Source organism: Schistocerca serialis, chromosome 2 (genome assembly GCF_023864345.2).
Source record: "Schistocerca serialis cubense isolate TAMUIC-IGC-003099 chromosome 2, iqSchSeri2.2, whole genome shotgun sequence".
NCBI lineage: Eukaryota > Metazoa > Arthropoda > Insecta > Orthoptera > Acrididae > Schistocerca > Schistocerca serialis.
In genome coordinates, this window is record NC_064639.1 from 1,125,661,614 (window position 1) to 1,125,682,196 (window position 20,583).

The 20,583-nt window shown below is 42.6% G+C and overlaps 1 protein-coding gene across 1 annotated transcript in view; it reads left to right on the forward strand.

Moving 5' to 3' along the window:
* LOC126458572 (protein yellow-like) overlaps window positions 1-16,344 on the forward strand; it is a 132,864-nt gene extending 116,520 nt beyond the window's left edge. Inside the window, exons 4-5 of the mRNA XM_050095705.1 lie at window positions 1,457-1,818; window positions 14,283-16,344. Coding sequence (XP_049951662.1) covers window positions 1,457-1,818; window positions 14,283-14,499 — 579 coding nt within the window. The 3' untranslated portion in view covers window positions 14,500-16,344. The remainder of the gene's footprint in view (window positions 1-1,456; window positions 1,819-14,282) is intronic.
* Window positions 16,345-20,583: the final 4,239 nt, after the last annotated feature.

Below are 20,583 nucleotides of genomic sequence, written 5' to 3' on the forward strand. Positions count from 1 at the left end.
AGTGTCTACTTTCATGACTTAAAGACAGGTGAAGAACATTTGTGTTTTGTTATCGGCCAGGTGTGCCAACTCCGAAAACAAAATTTCCCACCAAAACTGAAAATGTTGACTGGAAAAATGAAACGTCACTTTGGCTCCAAATCAAGAGCTAATTTGTCACTTTTATGCCGATCTTTTTGATTCAGCAGATGAAAATGCGTGAGAATTAACAATTTTAGAGCCCGAAACATTTTCATTGCTGACTAGTGTTATTTGCAAAACAAACAAATCCCAAAGGGAAGTCGTCGGCTCCCAGTTTCCCTTTCACGCATTCATTTATGTTTCTTTCCCTACCAAAGCCACCAGTACCACCGGTAATCCTGTTATTTACTGCGTCATTTATATATCTCTTTCTATTCGTTTAGTCGGTTCCGACTCTTCGTGACCCCATGAACCAAATCACGCCATTTTTTCCTGTCTTGCACTTTCTCCCGTAGACCTTCCAGGTTGGAACACATTGTTTCTGTGATGCCATCGATCCATCTCATCCTCTCACGTCCTCTTCTTCTAGTTCATTCAGTCTTCCCCAGCATTAATGTTTTTTCCGGTGAGGCATGCGTTCGCATTGTGTGTCCAAAGTAGGTCAGCTTTTGTTTTAACATTAGACCTTCCAGGGAGAAATCTGGTTTTATTTGCTCCAATATTAATCTGTTGGTTCTCTTTGCAGCCCATGGAACTCTAAGAAGTTTCCTCAAACACCACAATTCGAAGGAGTCAATTCTACGCCGTTCAGCCTTTCTAATGGTCCAGGTCTCACATCCATACATCACAATTGGAAAGACCATAGCCCTCACAATACGGATCTTTGTTACTAGCGTTATATCTCGGGACCTTATAACCTTGTCAAGGTTTGACATCGCCTGTCCACCGAGCAACAGGCGTCTCCGGATTTCATGGCTGCAGTCGCCATCAGCAGAGATCTGGGATCCGAGATAGCTGAATGTGGTTACCACCTCCACGGTTTCTCCTGCTATATCCCACGAATTGGTAGGTGTAGTTTCCATAATTTTTGTTTTCTTCACATTCAGCATAAGACCGGCCTTTTCACTTTCGTCTTTCACCTTCAGTAAGAGTGTTCTCAATTCTTCTTCATTTTCTGCCAACAGGATCGTATCATCCGCGTACCTGAGGTAGTTTACATTTATTCCAGCTATTTTAATTCCTGTTTCTCCTTCATCTAGCCTCGCATTCCTCATGACATGTTCTGCATACAGATTGAGTAAGTACGGTGACAGTATGCAGCCTTGCCGGACCCCTTTCTGAATCTTTATCCATTTCGTTGTTCCATACATAGTTCTCACCGTGGCTTCTTGGTCAAGGTATAAACTCCGTATCATTTATATACTTTACCAAAAGTACAGTAGTTTTGGTAGAGCGGGACTGTAATTGGGAGCTGAGAGCCGGTGTTGTGCGGCAGGTGGCTGGCGAGTCGTTCACGCTGATGGACGGCGTGCTGGGGCTGGCGCTGTCTCCGCCGCAGCCGCAGCTGCACCCCCACCCCCTGGCCGGCCACGGGCAGCCCGCCTCGGGCTCGCGCCTCCTCTACTTCCAGCCCATGGCGGAGACGCGCCTCTTCTCGGTGCCGACGTCGGCGCTGCGCGGCGGCCCTCTGCGCGAGCTGGAGGAGCTGCCGGTGTCCGTCGTGGGCCACAAGTCGTCGCAGTCGGCCGTGCTGCACGTGGACCAGCGCGACGGCGCCGTCTGGATCAGCCCCGTCACAGAGGCCGCCGTCGCCTCCTGGCAGCCGGCCACCGACACCGCCAGCGTCGTCGCCTACAGGTCAGCAGCGCCTCGCATCTCGCGTCCAACACCTACCACCGATTACAGAACATAAACTGCTTTGTCAAGATCGATATTAATAACCTTTATTCTCGATAACCGATTTCGGTAATCAGCGCCACCATCCTCAGATCTAGACATCAGGTTATTGCGTATCTCTTAAAACAGAAGTCTAGTACTCTTCCTCGTCAATTCGCAGGTACATAACAATCTGAAGGCTGATGCATCGGCATGTCAGAATTAAAACAAATATTTACACAGCTAATCAGAACAAACACCTGTCTTATGCCATTCACAAGTGGCATAAGACATGTAAGTGTTGAATAACTGTACATATAGTTGTTTGAAGAAGAAATAAAAACTTTGACGTTTTCCGATGACATTGTGTGGTGTGCGTACTGTAAGACCTTCAGTACACACACCATCAGATTATTTGACTCTTCGCTCTAACGAAGTAGGCGAGTGTCAGCAATATGTCTCGTGGTCTTATCGTGGCGTGTTTATCTTCTGCTGTTAGGTCAGACTATAGAAATGCCACTTGCACGCTTAGAGTAGCAGATTGACGGTGACCAACTTTAAACAGAACTTGATTAATTTTCACACACATTTATTAAAATAATAACAAGCATAAATATTACTTAACTTGGTCCTGGATGCTATTTACAATTGACAAACTGAAGTTCCTTTGGGTATTGGCACGTTAATCTTATTCTCACATATATCTGTGATACATGACAAAAGTGTCTATACATTTATCTTCATGGCTATGTACAGGAATATGGTAATCTGATTGGGCGCAGACTGAAACTTGACTATAGACTGGTACAGACAAATGTAGAACTCGTACAGACTGGTACAGACTAATGCAGACTGGTACAGACTGGTGCAGACAAATGCAGACTGACTAATCGAAAGTCTGTACACTCGTTGTAATACCTCACGCGTTCATGTATCACTGCACGAGTGTGATCCGTGAGGAGAAAAGGTTCTACATTAGCAGCAATCTCATTGGCTGCATTACATATTAATACGAGGATCGGCGGAAGTAGCATTTGGTCCATCTCTATGGCAGCGCCATCTCGCAGTGCGGAGACGGACGAGTGCTGCGCCTGCGCTGTTGTGCTTAGTGGGGCGCGCTCTAGTGGGAAAGTTGTGTACGCGCTGACTACGCGGAACTATGTACACAACACATTGTAACTCTGTCAGAGACAGCAAAGGACCTGAAAGAGCATTTGAACGGAATGGGCAGTGTCTTGAAAGGCGGATATAAGAAGAACATCAACAAAAGCAAAACTAGGTTAATGGAATGTAGTCTAATTAAATCAGGTGATGCTAAGGCATTTACATTAGGAAATGAGGCACTTAAAGTAGTAGATGAGTTGTGCTATTTCGGGAGCAAAATAACTAATGATGGTCCAAGTAGGGAGGATATAAAATGTAGACTGGCAATGGCAAGGAAAGCGTTTCTGAAGAAGAGAAATTTATTAACGTCGAGTATAGATTTAACTGTCAGGAAGTCTTTTGGAAAAGTATTTATATGGAGTGTAGCCATGTATGGATGTGAAACATGGACGATAAATGGTTTAGACAAGAAGAGAATAGAAGCTTTCCAAATGTGGCACTACAGAACAATTCTGAAGATTAGATGTATACATCGCGTAACTAATTAGGAAGTACTGAACAGAATCGGGGAGAAGACGAATTTGTGGCACAACTTGACTACAAGAGGGGATCAATTAGTAGCACACGTCCTGCGGCACCAACTTAGTGATGGAGGGAAGTGTGGAGGGTAAAAATCGCAGTGGGACAAAGAAGAGATGAATACAGTAGGCGGATTCAGAAGGATGTAGGTTGCAGTTGTTACTCGGAGATGAAGAAGCTTGCACAGGATAGAGTAGCATGGAGAGCTGCATCAAACCAGTCTCTGGACTGAAGACCACAACAACAACAACAATTCTGACAAGCCGATGCATTAGTCTTATAATTTTCTACGTACATGCCAGTTTACGAGGGAGAGTTCTCGTACGGCTATTTTGAGAAATATACGAAACCTGACTCTCGAGATCTGAAGATGGGAAAATTGATTACCGAAACCTATTATCGAGATAAAGGTTATTATCTTGGCAAAGAAGTTTATCTTCTATAATCTGTTGTTACAGATTGCCACTAGCAGTTCAAAATGAGTAAACTAAAATATGATCAATAGCATGACAGGATAGGGGGGGGGGGGGGGACACTGAGGTAAGTACATATTATGACCACCGCTTACCAGCAAACTAAGTGGCACCTGACGTCGTTGCGGGCACGAGATGCATGAGAGAAGTGCAGGGTGGTTATAATTAAACTTACTGTATAAATCTTAAATTAAATTTTCCCTGAGGCATTCAAGTCTCTAACTTATCTACGATAACGTTGGAAACTGAAGATGTGAATTAAAATTTGTGCGGCGGCCGGGTTTTGTTGCTTATTAGGCAGATATGCTGACCATTACACCAGCGCAGCATTGTAGTTACCAGAGCTGCACGAACTATACAAGTCAAGTACCCGCACCAACACAAACTCCAATTCACACCTTCCCTTATATTGTCACTATTACCAGGGCTCTCCGAGATTGGAATAACACCCCAGCATTGTACGTCATGAGGAAGTGCTGTACGACATGTGGTCTTATAGATCTTAAATTAAGTTTTCCCTTGTAATAGTGACAATATAAGGGGAGATGTGAATTGGAGTTTGTGTTGGGGAGGGCACGTGACTTGGGTAGTTCGGGCAGCTCTGTTGGCCATAGTGCTGCGGTCATGTAACGATCAGCATATCTACCTAGGAATTGCCGGCATGGTAGCTCAGCGTGTTCGGACAGAGGGTTACGTACCCTCTATAATAAAAACACTGAGTTAATCGACCATCAACGAACTTAATCGGATGTCTTACGACGTCCGCCCCGAGCAGATACAACGAACAAACGCGGAAAAAAAAGCAAGAAGACCCCGGTTCGAGTCCCGGCTGCAGAACAAATTTTAATTCACTTCTTCAGTTTCGAACGTTTTTGTAAACTTACTGTGTTACGATTGCTGGAATGCGGACTGTATACTTCGCAGTACGCTGAAACATCGTAGGTATGCTACTTAACTGATGCGCTCGCGGATTATGCTGAAAAAGTTGTTGTTGTTGTGGTCTTCAGTCCTGAGACTGGTTTGATGCAGCTCTCCATGCTACTCTATCCTGTGCAAGCTTCTTCATCTCCCAGTACCTACTGCAACCTACATCCTTCTGAATCTGCTTAGTGTATTGATCTCTTGGTCTCCCTCTACGATTTTTACCCTCCACGCTGCCCTCCAATGCTAAATTTGTGATCCCTTGATGCCTCAGGACATGTCCTACCAACCGATCCCTTCTTCTAGTCAAGTTGTGCCACAAACTTCTCTTCTCCCCAATCCTATTCAATACCTCCTCATTAGTTACGTGATCTACCCACCTTATCTTCAGCATTCTTCTGTAGCACCACATTTCGAAAGCTTCTATTCTCTTCTTGCCAAACTGGTTATCGTCCATGTTTCACTTCCATACATGGCTACACTCCATACAAATACTTTCAGAAACGACTTCTTGACACTTAAATCTATATTCGATGTTAACAAATTTCTCTTCTTCAGAAACGATTTCCTTGCCATTGCCAGTCTACATTTTAAATCCTCTCTACTTCGACCATCATCAGTTATTTTACTCCCTAAATAGCAAAACTCCTTTACTACTTTAAGTGTCTCATTTCCTAATATAATCCCCTCAGCATCACCCGATTTAATTTGACTACATTCCATTATCCTCGTTTTTCTTTTGTTGATGTTCATCTTATATCCTCCTTTCAAGACACTGTCCATTCCGTTCAACTGCTCTTCCAAGTCCTTTGCTGTCTCTGACAGAATTACAATGTCATCGGCGAATCTCAAAGTTTTTGCTTCTTCTCCATGAATTTTAATACCTACTCCGAATTTTTCTTTTGTTTCCTTTGCTGCTTGCTCAATATGCAGATTGAATAACATCGGGGAGAGGCTACAGCCCTGTCTCACTCCTTTCCCAACCACTGCTTCCCTTTCATGCCCCTCGACTCTTATAACTGCCATCTGGTTTCTGTACAAATTGTGAATAGCCTTTCGCTCCCTGTATTTTACCCCTGCCACCTTCAGAATTTGAAAGAGAGTATTCCAGTCAACATCGTCAAAAGCTTTCTCTAAGTCTACAAATGCTAGAAACGTAGGTTTGCCTTTTCTTAATCTTTCTTCTAAGATAAGTCGTAAGGTTAGAATTGCCTCACGTGTTCCAACATTTCTACGGAATCCAAACTGATCTTCCCCGAGGTCCGCTTCTACCAGTTTTTCCATTCGTCTGTAAAGAATTCGCGTTAGTATTTTGGAGCTGTGACTTATTAAACTGATAGTTCGTAATTTTCACATCTGTCAACACCTGCTTTCTTTGGGATTGGAATTACTATATTCTTCTTGAAGTCTGAGGGTATTTCGCCTGTCTCATACGTCTTGCTCACCAGATGGTAGAGTTTTGTCATGATTGGCTCTCCCAAGGCCATCAGTAGTTCTAATGGAATGTTGTCTATTCCCAGGGCCTTGTTTCGACTCAGGTCTTTCAGTGCTCTGTCAAACTCTTCACGCAGTATCTTATCTCCCATTTCATCTACATCCCCTTCCATTTCCATAATATTGTCCTCAAGTACATCGCCCTTGTATAAACCCTCTATATACTCCTTCCATCTTTCTGCCTTCCCTCCTTTGCTTAGAACTGGGTTGCCATCTGAGCTCTTGATATTCATACAAGTGGTTTTCTTCTCTCCAAAGGTCTCTTTAATTTTCCTGTAGGCAGTATCTATCTTACCCCTAGTGAGACAAGCCTCTACATCCTTACATTTGTCCTCTAGCCATCCCTGCTTAGCAATTTTGCACTTCCTGTCGATCTCATTTTTGAGACGTTTGTATTCCTTTTTGCCTGATTCATTTACTGTATTTTTATATTTCAATATTTCTTCTGTTACCCAAGGATTTCTATTAGCTCTCGTCTTTTTACCTACTTGATCCTCTGCTGCCTTCACTACTTCATCCCTCAGAGCTACCCATTCTTCTTCTACTGTATTTCTTTGCCCCATTCCTGTCAATTGTTCCCTTATGCTCTCCCTGAAACCCTGTACAACCCCTGGTTCTTTCAGTTTATCCAGGTCCCATCTCCTTAAATTCCCACCTTTTTGCAGTTTCTTCAGTTTCAATCTGCAGTTCATAACCAATAGATTGTGGTCAGAATCCACATCTGCCCCTGGAAATGTCTTACAATTTAAAACCTGGTTCCTAAATCTCTGTCTTACCATTATATAATCTATCTGATACCTTTTAGTATCTCCAGGATTCTTTCAGGTATACAACCTTCTTTTATGATTCTTGAACTAAGTGATGATTAAGTTATGCTCTGTGCAAAATTCTACAAGGCGGCTTCCTCTTTCATTTCTTCCCCCCAATCCATATTCACCTACTATGTTTCCTTCTCTCCCTTTTCCTACTGACGAATTCCAGTCACCCATGACTATTCAATTTTCGTCTCCCTTCACTACCTAAATAATTTCTTTTATGTAGTCATACATTTCATCAATTTCTTCATCATCTGCAGAGCTAGTTGGCATATAAACTTGTACTACTGTAGTGGGCATGGGTTTTGTGTCTATCTTGGCCACAATAATGCGTTCACTATGCTGTTTTTTTATGAAAAAGTAGTAGTTCCAATTTCTGCCACCAGGTGAAAATATGGTACTATAGGAATTCAGAGTGTAATGTGGGCGCAGGACAAGGGGAGGAACGATCAAACACATGATACGATCGGTTCTGGCACTTTTATTAGGGTACGGTCATAAGTTACAACATATGGTCTGTATGGGTCTCTGTACTCAGCAACGTGCTGCATCTGTAGCATGGCATGGTCGACACTAGCTCGAAACATAGCCAGTGTAATCAGAGCGATATGTCGACGTACGCTATCCTTCAGGTATCCCCACAACTAGAAGTCACATGGATTTAGTTCGGTCGATCTGGATGGCCACACGTCTTTAAATTGAATAGTGATGATGTAATCATTAACAAAGGTATCTCAGAACGAATCTTTCACCTGCCAAGCGACATGTCGTTTCGTCCCATCTGCCATCATAATAATGGTTGCGCTCCAGCAAAGTTTGAATCATATGTTACACTAGGCGGTCCTTGTAACACGCAGATGTCAATGCACAACTAAGACGCTCCTGAGGTGTCATCGCCTGGAAGGAAAACGTACCGAGAATGAAGGAGTTAAACCACACCACGCGGACAAATATGCTGAGTGCAGTGGTTGTTCCTCCACAACATGCTGCATAGAAGAACCCCGTATGCGGCAGTTCTTTGCATTCACGACAGTGTGCAGAGTAAAATGTGCCTCGTCCATGCAAAGAATATTCTCCGGCAACATGTCATCGTTTTCTATACGTACCAGACAACGAACGGCTAAGTCAAGGCTCTGAAGCCCGTTTAGGGACTTCATTTGGTGCAAATTCTGAATCTTGTAGAGATATCAGTGTAAAATACGCCGCATAATGTTTTGCAGTATTTATTTCCACGACACAGCCAGAGCATTGGCTGCAGGATTTGAGGCAAGTGCTTCCCGGTCGGCTATAGCTACTATAACTTCACCAACAACTTCCCTGGGAATGCGCCGCCTCCACCCCCCCACCCCGCCTTTCGCACAACATATTTCACCAGTTTCTTCAGATTTCTTGATCACTTTCTTTAGCCCATTTTACTGACATGGCTGCTCTTCGCAGCTGTTTCTGTCATCGATATTCCTGCAATGCAGAGCTAATATCGCTGCCGTACTGATAAAAAACTTTACCAGCAGTGTACGGTCTTTCTTCTCAGCAACCATTGTGTTTTCTGCGGAAAACTTTAACCTTCTTAACTCTTTACACCAAAAGTCACTCCACAAAAGAAATAACGCACATTGCCAAGCGTCAAAACAGGAAACATTATACGTTCTGACTGCTTGCAGTGCCATATTAAGAAAGTGGAACTATTATTTTTGTCACCATACTCCGCGAGGGCACCGCTTAAAGAACATACCTGCGATGTTACAGCATCCTGCGACTCACACAGCCCGCACTACAGCTCTCTAAACATTTAATTATAAATACACTGTATATAGTCACTCGCCTTAAACTTGCACCGCAGATGTTGCGGAAATGGAAAGTGCTATTGATGTGCAGTTTTCACAGAATGAAATGGTAGTCAGGGGCTCGTACTGCTAGCCTATGTACGGATTATAATAACACTTCCAAAGGATATTTTTTGCTCAAACTTACACTAATTTAAATGGAACTATGCCTGTTGACATTCACGAACTAAAAGTGTGGTATGTTATAATGTCAGGGGTGTTTGTTGCAGGATACTAGTGCGAGTCTCTTAGGGGGCTGAACTCATATGTTCCTGGTTTGATGGACATTCAGGCACGCTATCGCACATGGAACACGTGAGGCAATACTGACCTTACGACTTATCTTAGAAGAAAGATTAAGGAAAGGCAAACCTACGTTTCTAGCATTTGTAGACTTAGAGAAAGCTTTTGACAATGTTGACTGGAATACTCTCTTTCAAATTCTAAAGGTGGCAGGGGTAAAATACAGGGAGCGAAAGGCTATTTACAATTTGTACAGAAACCAGATGGCAGTTATAAGAGTCGAGGGACATGAAAGGGAAGCAGTGGTTGGGAAGGGAGTAAGACAGGGTTGTAGCCTCTCCCCGATGTTGTTCAATCTGTATATTGAGCAAGCAGTAAAGGAAACAAAAGAAAAATTCGGAGTAAGTATTAAAACCCATGGAGACGAAATAAAAACTTTGAGGTTCGCCGATGACATTGTAATTCTGTCAGAGACAGCAAAGGACTTGGAAGAGCAGTTGAACGGAATGGACAGTGTCTTGAAAGGAGGATATAAGATGAACATCAACAAAAGCAAAACGACGATAATGGAATGTAGTCAAATTAAATCGGGTGATGCTGAGGGAATTAGATTAGGAAATGAGACACTTAAAGTAGTAATGGAGTTTTGCTATTTGGGGAGCAAAGTAACTGATGATGGTCGAAGTAGAATGGATGTAAATTTAGACTGGCAATGGCAAGGAAAGCGTTTCTGAAGAAGAGAAATTTGTTAACATCGAGTATAGATTTAAGTGTCAGGAAGTCGTTTCTGAAAGTATTTGTATGGAGTGTAGCCATGTATGGGAGTGAAACATGGACGATAACTAGTTTGGCAAGAAGAGAATAGAAGCTTTCGAAATGTGGTGCTACAGAAGAATGCTGAAGATAAGGTGGGTAGATCACGTAACTAATGAGGAGGTATTGAATAGGATTGGGGAGAAGAGAAGTTTGTGGCACAACTTGACTAGAAGAAGGGATCGGTTGGTAGGACATGTTTTGAGGCATCAAGGAATCACAAATTTAGCATTGGAGGGCAGCGTGGAGGGTAAAAATCGTAGAGGGAGACCAAGAGATGAATACACTAAGCAGATTCAGAAGGATTTAGGTTGCAGTAGGTACTGGGAGATGAAGAAGCTTGCACAGAATAGAGTAGCATGGAGAGCTGCATCAAATCAGTCACAGGACTGAAGACCACAACAACAACATCGCACATGGACAGTTCCGCTAAATTACTCGACTTTAATTCTATTGAAAATATCTGGCACTACCTACATCTACACCAATACTTCGCAATTCACAATTCAGCGCTCGGCAGAGGAGCCAACATAATATTTTGGAATTCAGACAGTTTGTGAGTGAAATTTTGTGAAAGATCTAAATGCAACCAAATACGGTTTTGATTTAATTATTTCCGCTGCAACTCGCGTCTCATATCCGTGAAACTCTCCACCCTGCATCCACATCTACATCTACATGGATACTCTGCAAATCGCATTTAATACCTGGCTGAGGGTTCATCGAACCACCTTCACAATTCTCTATTATTTCAATATCGTATTGCGCTCGGAAAGAATGAACACCTATATCTTTCCGTACGAGCTCTGATTTTCCTTATATTATCGTGGTGATCGTTCCTCCCTATGTCCTATGTAGGTCGGTGTCAACAAAATATTTTTGCATTCGGAGGAGAAAATTGGTGATTGGAACTACGTGAGAAGATTCCGTCGCAACGAAAAACGCCTTTCTTTTAATGATGTCCAGCCCAAATCCTGTATCATTTCTGTGACACTCTCTCCCATGTTTCGCGATAGTACAAAAGTGCTGCCTTTCTTCGAACTTTTCCGATGTGCTCCGTCAGTCCTATCTGGTAAGGATCCTACACAGCGTAGCAGTGTTCTAAAAGAGGACGGACAAGCGTAGTATGGGTAGTCTCCTTAGTAGCTCTGTTACATTTTATCTGTCCTGCCAATAAAACACAGTCTTTGTTTAGCCTTCACCCACAACATTTTCTATGTGTTACTTCCAATTTAGGTTGTTCGTAAGTGTAATACCTAGGTATTTACTTGAATTTACGGCCTTTATAATTGACTGATATATCGTGTAACCGAAATTTAACGAATTCCTTGCAGCACTCATGTGCATGACCTCACACTTCTCGTTATTTAGGGTCAACTGCCACTTTTCGCACCATTCAGATATCTTTTCTAAATCGTTTTGCTGTTTATTTTGATCTTCTGATGACTTCATAAGTCGATGAACGACAGCGTCATCTGCAATCAACCGAAGACGGCTGCTCTGATTGTCTCCCAAATCGTTTATATAGATAAGGAACAGCAAAGGGCCTATAACACTACCTTGGGGAACGCCAGAATTCACTTCTGTTTTACTCCATGACTTCCCGTCAGTTACTACAAACTGTGACCTCTCTGACAGGAAATCACAAATCCAGTCACATAACTGAGACGATATTCCGAAAGCACGCAATTTCACTACGAGCCGCTTGTGTGGTACAGTATCAAAAGCCTTCCGGAAATCCAGAAATATGGATTTCCTCGTCAATAGCACTCAACACCATTTCACGCTAGTACGAAACAAGCGCCCCTTCTTTGAACTTTTTCGATATCCTGCATTAATACTATCAGATATGGATCCCATGTCGCACTGCACTACTCCGGAAGAGGACGAACGAGCGTAATGTTGGCAGCCTCTACAGTGCATCTTGTAGGTGTCCTCCCGATAAAACACACTACCTGGATCGCTTTCCGCACAACGTGTGACCGTTGCAAATTAAGTTAATAGAAACTGCAATCCACAAGTATCTAATTGAAATAAGTCTTTGAATTTATGGTGATTTACCCAGCAGCCGAAATTTAGCAGATTCCTTTAAGTACGCCTGTGGATGACCTCACACTTTTCATTATTTAGATTCCATTGCCACTTTTCCCACCTTACAGATATCTTCTCTAAATAGTTTTGTGATTAGATTTGGTGTTCTGATGACTTCGATGGACGGCAAATAACACCATCATCTGCAAACAATCTAAAAAGGCTGCTCAAATTGTCTCCTACATCGTTTTCATACATTAGGAACAGCAAAGAGCCTGTAATAATTTCCTGGGGAGCGCCAGCTATCAATTTTGTTTTACTCGATGACTTGCCGTCAGTTACTACGAGCTGTGGCCTTTCTGACGGCACAGCAATGACAACACTACATAGGCGCACAATTTCATTCGAAGCCGCTTGTGCGGAACGGTATCAAGAACCTTCTGGAAATCTAGAAGTGTGGAATCAATTTGAGATCCCCTGTTGATACACTCAGTAATACTGAAGGTGTATAACAAAGATGTAACACAGGAATCAAGATCCTTGCAATGTCTTAGGTCTAAAGGATATACACTACTGGCCATTAAAATTGCTACACCACGAAGATGACGTGCTTCAGACGCGAAATTTAACCGACAGGAAGAAGATGCTGTGATATGCAAATGATTAGCTTTCCAGAGCATTCACACGAGGATGGCGCCGTTGGCGACACCTACAACGTGCTGACATGAGCAAAGTTTCCAACCGATTTCTCATACACAAACATCAGTTGACCGGCGTTTCCTGGTGAAACGCCGTTGTGATGCCTCGTGTAAGGAGGAGAAATGCGTACCATCACGTTTCCGACTTTGATAAAGCTCGGATTGTAGCCTATCGCTATTGCGGTCTATTGTATCGCGACATTGCTGCTCGCGTTGATCGAGATCCAATGACTGTCAGCAGAATATGGAATCGGTGGGTTCAGGACGGTAATACGGAACGCCATTCTGGATCCCAAAGGCCTCGTATCACTAGCAGTCGAGATGACAGACATCTTATCCGCATGGCTGTAACGGATCGTGCACCCACGTCTCGATACATGAGTCAACAGATAGGGACGTTTGCAAGACAACCATTTGTACGAACAGTTCGACGACGTTTGCAGCAGCATGGACTATCAGCTCGGAGACCATGGCTGCGGTTACCCTTGACGCTGCATCACAGACGGGAGCGCCTGCGATGGTGTACTCAATGACGAATGGCGAAAAGTCATTTTTCGGATGAATCCAGGTTCTGTTTACAGCATCGTGATGTTCGCATCCATGTTTGTCGACATCGTGGTGAACGCACATTGGAAGGGTGTATTCGTCATTGCCATATCACCCGGCGTGATGGTATGGGATGTTATTGGTTACACGTCTCGGTCACCTCCTGTTCGTATTGACGACACTTTGAACAGTGGACGTTATATTTCAGATGTGTTACGACCCGTGGCTCTACCCTTCATTCGATCACTGCGAAACCCCACAATTCAACAGGATAATGCACGACCTGTACGGGCCTTTCTGGGTACAGAAATTGTTCGACTGCTGCCCTGGCCAGCACATTCTCCAGATCTCTCACCAATTGAAAACGTCTGGCCAGTGGTGGCCGAACAACTGGCTCGTCACAATGCGCCAGTCACTACTCTTGGTGAACTGTGGTATCGTTTTGAAGCTGCATGGGCAGCTGTACCTGTACACGCCATCCAAGCTCTGTTTGAGTTAATGCCCAGGCGTATCGAGGCCGTTATTACGGCCAGAGTTGGTTGTTCTGTGTACTGATTTCTCAGGATCTATGCACCCAAACTGCGTGAAAATGAAATCACATGTCAGTTCTAGTATAATATCTTTGTCCAGTGAATACCCGTTTATCATCTTCATTTCTTCTGGGTGTAGCAATTTTAATGGCCAGTAGTGTAATTATCTAAAACTATCTTCGGCTATGTATGGAGTTTTCTCCTCTAGAAACGAAGCGATTACCAAAGCCAGGGGCTGTTTTCCACGGTCTGTATCCCAGGCGACTACTTTTTTGTACGGTGTGTTTATTTTTTGGAGGCAACTTTGTGTAGAGTCTTTGTATGCAGTGGTGTGCACGGTCAGAGTGCTGAGGGCGCGCTGCTGTCGCTGTTGCAGCCCTGACCTGATCCAGTTCTCGTCGGAGCTGATCCTGGCGCCGCGCGACGACTACAACGTATGGATGCTGTCTTCGCGCTTCCAGAAGTTCTTCCGGCGCACCTACAACCCGCACGAGATCAACATGCGCATCCTGCGCATCCGCCTCGCGCCCACCGTCGGGCCCTACTTCGGTCCCGGACTCCTGAACAACACCATCGTCTTCGACGGCTTCTAGAGCGCCCGCCACCGGACCACTCGCAGAGGTCACCTGTTGCGTCGTTCTCCACTCCAGCCTCGTCTCGTTACCGCTTTCCAAAACTTTTGGCTTTTCATCTCTCCTCCCGCAAAATTTGTCTGAGAAGTATCACGAAAAAACTGGAAAATTACCTGTGTTCTTATTTACTCACTTACTCAATTTAACTGTAACGGAATATCTGTACTGCAGCAGTATTATCATATAATCATGTTCCTACGAGCGTCAGTCAGCTGCAAACGCAGAACTTTTCAGTTGTCTGTCGACCAGCAAAATGAAAGTCCCCTATTAAATAGATGTCGTATTACTCTCTGACCTGCTTCCTGACATTACTTGACTTCATTGCAGTTTTCAGATAGTTGATGACTGGTCATAACAGCTTATGTACACAATGTTTTTATCACATTTAACTTAAATCTTACTGAATAATACACACATAGCAGTAAGTTTTCTCCCACCATAGGAACAGCAACTGAGGTTCACATTCAAAATGATTGTGAAATTATGAGATATTTCGACTAAATGAAATCTGTATTTCAGATTCTGTTTCGAGACAAACTTTTACATAATTCGAGCTATGGTCACAGTTTGTTACTTTTTTCTTCCCTCCCTTCTCAGACACTGAAGAGACAAATGTCAATATCAAGTTTAAACGACAATAGCTATCATATAACTTTACCTAACCATGTACGGTTTGCTAGTGTATATTAACGTTTATGTGCAATATACAAATCTGTACTGCAAAATCGGATTCTGTAGCTACGAATTTGATGGTAAAATCGCTTGAATTAAAGTTCTAAAACTAGCCGTAATGATTAACGGCATCGGACCGTATTCCTTCGAATTTTCTTTATATGCACAAATCAACAAGTGCTTCTTACTTGTATAAACAGTTACGAATCCCTGTGCTCACATTAAATGAAACACGCAACTGCCTGTTTAAGCTAAACCAACGAATCTCTCACGGTATCTCTTTCTTCCAGAAGTTCAGACTTAGATATTACTTACTTGACACTTCATTGCAGTGTCTAAAATGTTACAATTCCTTACACTTAGTCATCTAGAGATAATTATATCCAAGAACGTAAAATAAAAATAATAATGGAAAAGTATCTTTAACAGAATGTAGCAGTTGTTCCGCGATGTCTACAGCTTTTTACTGGTCATTTCTGCAGTGGCCCAATGCATTTTTAAACCGTCAGTTTATTCTTTTTCAGAACACTGCTGACCGATTCGGAGAGCAGCTTGTGAATTAATCATCATTAACTGTCATGATTCTAGCGACGTTTCAACCCATAATGTTGGCACCATCTTTCTAAAGTGGCAGAAAAGCATATTAAAGATTTCGTTCGATCTTTTCATACTTCACTCTTACTTCCTGTGCCAAAGAGATCCGTGTATTTTTATGGTAGGCTTACAATATAGGCCTTAGCACACGTCAAAAGAATAGAATGTACGTTTGTAAAGCGTTATAGTTGTTTAATTATTGAAAGTGGAAAAACTATTCTATTTTAAATAAACTTACGTCAGTCACTTGTTTTGCTGCCATGCGCCAATACATTTAACTTGGAGTGAACAGTAGTACGTTAGATATGTACTACAGTAATAGCTAATACACAGACGGAAAATCTCTCTTGAGTTTGCATCCAAACAGACCACCGTCCATGTAAAGGACTTTATGATGTTGTTAATATGTTTGTTATTTATTTTTGTACATACTCAACAGAATTTTGTAATTACCATCTTTTTGTAACTTTTTGCACTCTCATGTTCTTGTTTCTGCGGTTACACGAAATTGTTTTTAAAATAAATTTTATTTTGGAAGTATCGTTGTTAAATTGTAAACGCAATGTTCCTTGCTTCCCTTTGTCTTCCATAAGGATGTAACTTTACAGTTTTGTGGCTTTATTATTAATGAAAAATCGTGATAAATTAATGCAAAATCCAATTATATTTTAAACAATAAACTGTAAAATAAAATTTTTAATAAATTCATTTTGTTTAATCAAAATTGTAATTCATGTCATGAAATTGGTCTCTCTAGTCAAAACTGTTGTAGCTCTCAATCGCAGTAAACAAGAAAAAATACAAAGAGGGCAAAATATGCGAATTATACACGTAGTGAAAAACTGTGATTGTTAAAAGCTAGTACCAAAATTAATGCCACTGTCATTTAAAGTGTAAAGGGTTAATTTTCTAGACGCAAATCAAACGAAAATCTTACGAGTTATACTTTTACAAAGTAACTATCATGAAATTATTCTTGAAATAAATATACATAAACGTCAAAGAACTGAGGAAGATATCGAAAATTGCACTAAATATTTTTCGCTGTTTTATCACATCAGTCATTCAGTGTTATCTAACCTCAGTATCAAAATAACGCAATACACGTGATAATAAATCTGCAGCAAAGAGTCACATTCGGTTAAAAATCGACTGAGAAGGTTACGCACACACTTTGAAAAAGTATTCACGCTGATGGGGAGATGTCTCAGTGTTGAAAAACGTGGAGCTCACCTATGCTGCCGTTTTAATGCTCTGGTGCTCGTCGGTTTGCAAGGATGAACTGTTAGCCACGCCCATCTTTCACTGTAGTGACCACCTGCGCTGATCACATTTCACTTTCACCGATCTACAGGGTGTTACAAAAATGACCGGTATATTTGAAACGGCAATAAAAACTAAACGAGCAGCGATAGAAATACACCGTTTGTTGCAATATGCTTGGGACAACAGTACATTTTCAGGCGGACAAACTTTCTAAATTACAGTAGTTACAATTTTCAACAACAGATGGCGCTGCAAGTGATGTGAAAGATATAGAAGACAACGCGGTCTGTGGGTGCGCCATTCTGTACGTCGTCTTTCTGCTGTAAGCGTGTGCTGTTCACAACGTGCAAGTGTGCTGTAGACAACATGGTTTATTCCTTAGAACAGAGCATTTTTCTGGTGTTGGAATTCCACCGCCTAGAACACAGTGTTGTTGCAACAAGACGAAGTTTTCAACGGAGGTTTAATGTAACCAAAGGACCGAAAAGCGATACAATAAAGGATCTGTTTGAAAAATTTCAACGGACTGGAAACGTGACGGATGAACGTGGGGGAAAGATAGGGCGACCGCGTACGGCAACCACAGAGGGCAACGCGCAGCTAGTGCAGCAGGTGATCCAACAGCGGCCTCGGGTTTCCGTTCGCCGTATTGCAGCTGCGGTCCAAATGACGCCAACGTCCACGTATCGTCTCATGCGCCAGAGTTTACACCTCTATCCATACAAAATTCAAACGCGGCAACCCTCAGCGCCGCTACCGTTGCTGCACGAGAGACATTTGCTAACGATATAGTGCACAGGATTGATGACGGCGATATGCATGTGGGCAGCATTTGGTTTACTGACGAAGCTTATTTTTACCTGGACGGCTTCGTCAATAAACAGAACTGGCGCATATGGGGAACCGAAAAGCCCCATGTTGCAGTCCCATCGTCCCTGCATCCTCAAAAAGTACTGGTCTGGGCCGCCATTTCTTCCAAAGGAATCATTGGCCCATTTTTCAGATCCGAAACGATTACTGCATCACGCTATCTGGACATTCTTCGTGAATTTGTGGCGGTACAAACTGCCTTAGACGACACTGCGAACACCTCGTGGTTCATGCAAGATGGTGCCCAGCCACATCGCACGGCCGACGTCTTTAATTTCCTGAATGAATATTTCGATGATCGTGTGATTGCTTTGGGCTATCCGAAACATACAGGAGGCGGCGTGGATTGGCCTCCCTATTCGCCAGACATGAACCCCTGTGACTTCTTTCTGTGGGGACACTTGAAAGACCAGGTGTACCGCCAGAATCCAGAAACAATTGAACAGCTGAAGCAGTACATCTCATCTGCATGTGAAGCCATTCCGCCAGACACGTTGTCAAAGGTTTCGGGTAATTTCATTCAGAGACTACGCCATATTATTGCTACGCATGGTGGATATGTGGAAAATATCGTACTGTAGAGTTTCCCAGACCGCAGCGCCATCTGTTGTTGAAAATTGTAACTACCGTAATTTCGAAAGTTTGTCTGCCTGAAAATGTACTGTTGTCCCAAGCACATTGCAACAAACGGTGTATTTCTATCGCTGCTCGTTTAGTTTTTATTGCCGTTTAAAATATACCGGTCATTTTTGAAACACCCTGTATGTGCACCATCCTTAAACCAGTAAACATTTTTTCCTTGAACAGTGTGACCGTATTATCCGCATTTCAGCCAATTTCACGTTCTCCTTCAAATAGAGTGTATTCGTAGCAATTTTGCATTAAAAGGTCAGTCCCGTTCAAGCTTGAAAGACTAAGGTGGTGAAAATGTCATCATTTAGACAAATATAAGCAGCAACAAATCAAGTCTTACTGAATATCATGCCTGGCAATCAGTGTATACTTCTGAAAAGGCGTGTTGCAAACACCAAGAGCTGCATTTTATTACATATTTGGTCACCTGACGATGATCATTTTAGGAAAGGGGGCGATGTCTGGAATACATCAAATTGAATACAGATATTCAGTTACTAATGATTGCAACGTGTACTAACAAAGCAAAAGATCACTTTTATACAGTAAATGTACTTATCTATTTAAGGAGTAGTTTTGACAGACTACCAACAGTTGTTGTTGCATCACGGGAAAAGGCAGCTATTTTAGTGCATAGTCGACTCGCACAGCGTTGCAGACCTAATTTGTGACAACGTTTTTGAGTAGTGAAGCTGTTAAACCTGTGAAAATTCACCGTAGGATTAAAGCACTGAACGGTGATTCGTGTGTGTCCCTGGGGTAAGTTCAAGAATGGTGCGAATAATTTACACGTAGACAAAGACATGGGATTCCTCCTGATATCGGGTCCTTTTGATCCTGCTTATGCCCAGCATAGGGCAACAACCCGACGTGACATGGGACTCATATCTACTTTCTTTTAGGATGCAAAAGGGGTCATTCTGCAGGATTACATCGAAATGGGATTATGAGTGACCAATAACTCATATACAAATCTGATACTAAATCATATTCTCCCTGCGGTCAGGGTAAACGACGAGGTCTTCTGTCTGCAGATGTTTCGCTGCAACCGTCCCACCGTAGCAACAATGCAGGATATGGAATTTGAGTGTCTCGAACTCCTACTTTACTCACATAACTCCGAATCCATTGTTCGGACGACTCAAGGAAGCGTTGGGAGCCAAGTGTTTCAGAGGTGATGGAGAGTTGAAAACCACGGCGCACGAATGGCTGCGGTTACAACGACAAAAATTATTTCCACGATTTACCGGTGGAGTTCCGAAGCGATGAAATGGTTGCATTATAGGCTAAAGATACTATTAAACATTCTATATCTGTAATTGTAGTATTACGTCTTACGTACAACAATAAATATTGATAGTTTTGATGTGAATCATCCTCTTACAATATTTTACGACCATGATATTAACAAACATAAATACCGCACGGCGTTTTTGGCTGTGATCTCTCCTAAGGCTTCAGCCAAATCAAATGCAATGATTTTTTTAATTCTAGCCACTAGGCAACTGTCCTATGTGAAACGTGACTGTTTAGTCTAGCTGAGTGATGAGTTCGTCCTTAGTGTAATTCGTGTTTATGTTGATGACGACGAGAGAGAGAATAGAGACGTTAAACCAAGGTACCAACACGTCTACTATCGAACAGCACCAAGAGGGACGTCGTGTTTGAGGTCCCCATGCGACCAGCAGATCACTTTCAAGGGTGTCGCGTTTCCCCAGTACGTGGTACTCTGTGCAAGGTTTGGAATTTAACCCAGAACATTGGTGCAAGGTCTGGTGAAAAGAAAACTGGTGCCACTATCTCTCCTTCCCATTGAAAAGGTGGAAATCTGTCCCACCACCTGACCTCAACCAGCTGAAACGCTTCTGCCCTTTTTAAAATGCGGTATTTGTGAGCTCGCTCTGCCATCTAGTTACGAAGTCATGGATAACCGGTATCTTAATTAATGTCCTCATATTTAGGTACCAGTACTGTATGGTTGAGTTGTTATACGCTATTTGGAGCTCTGTA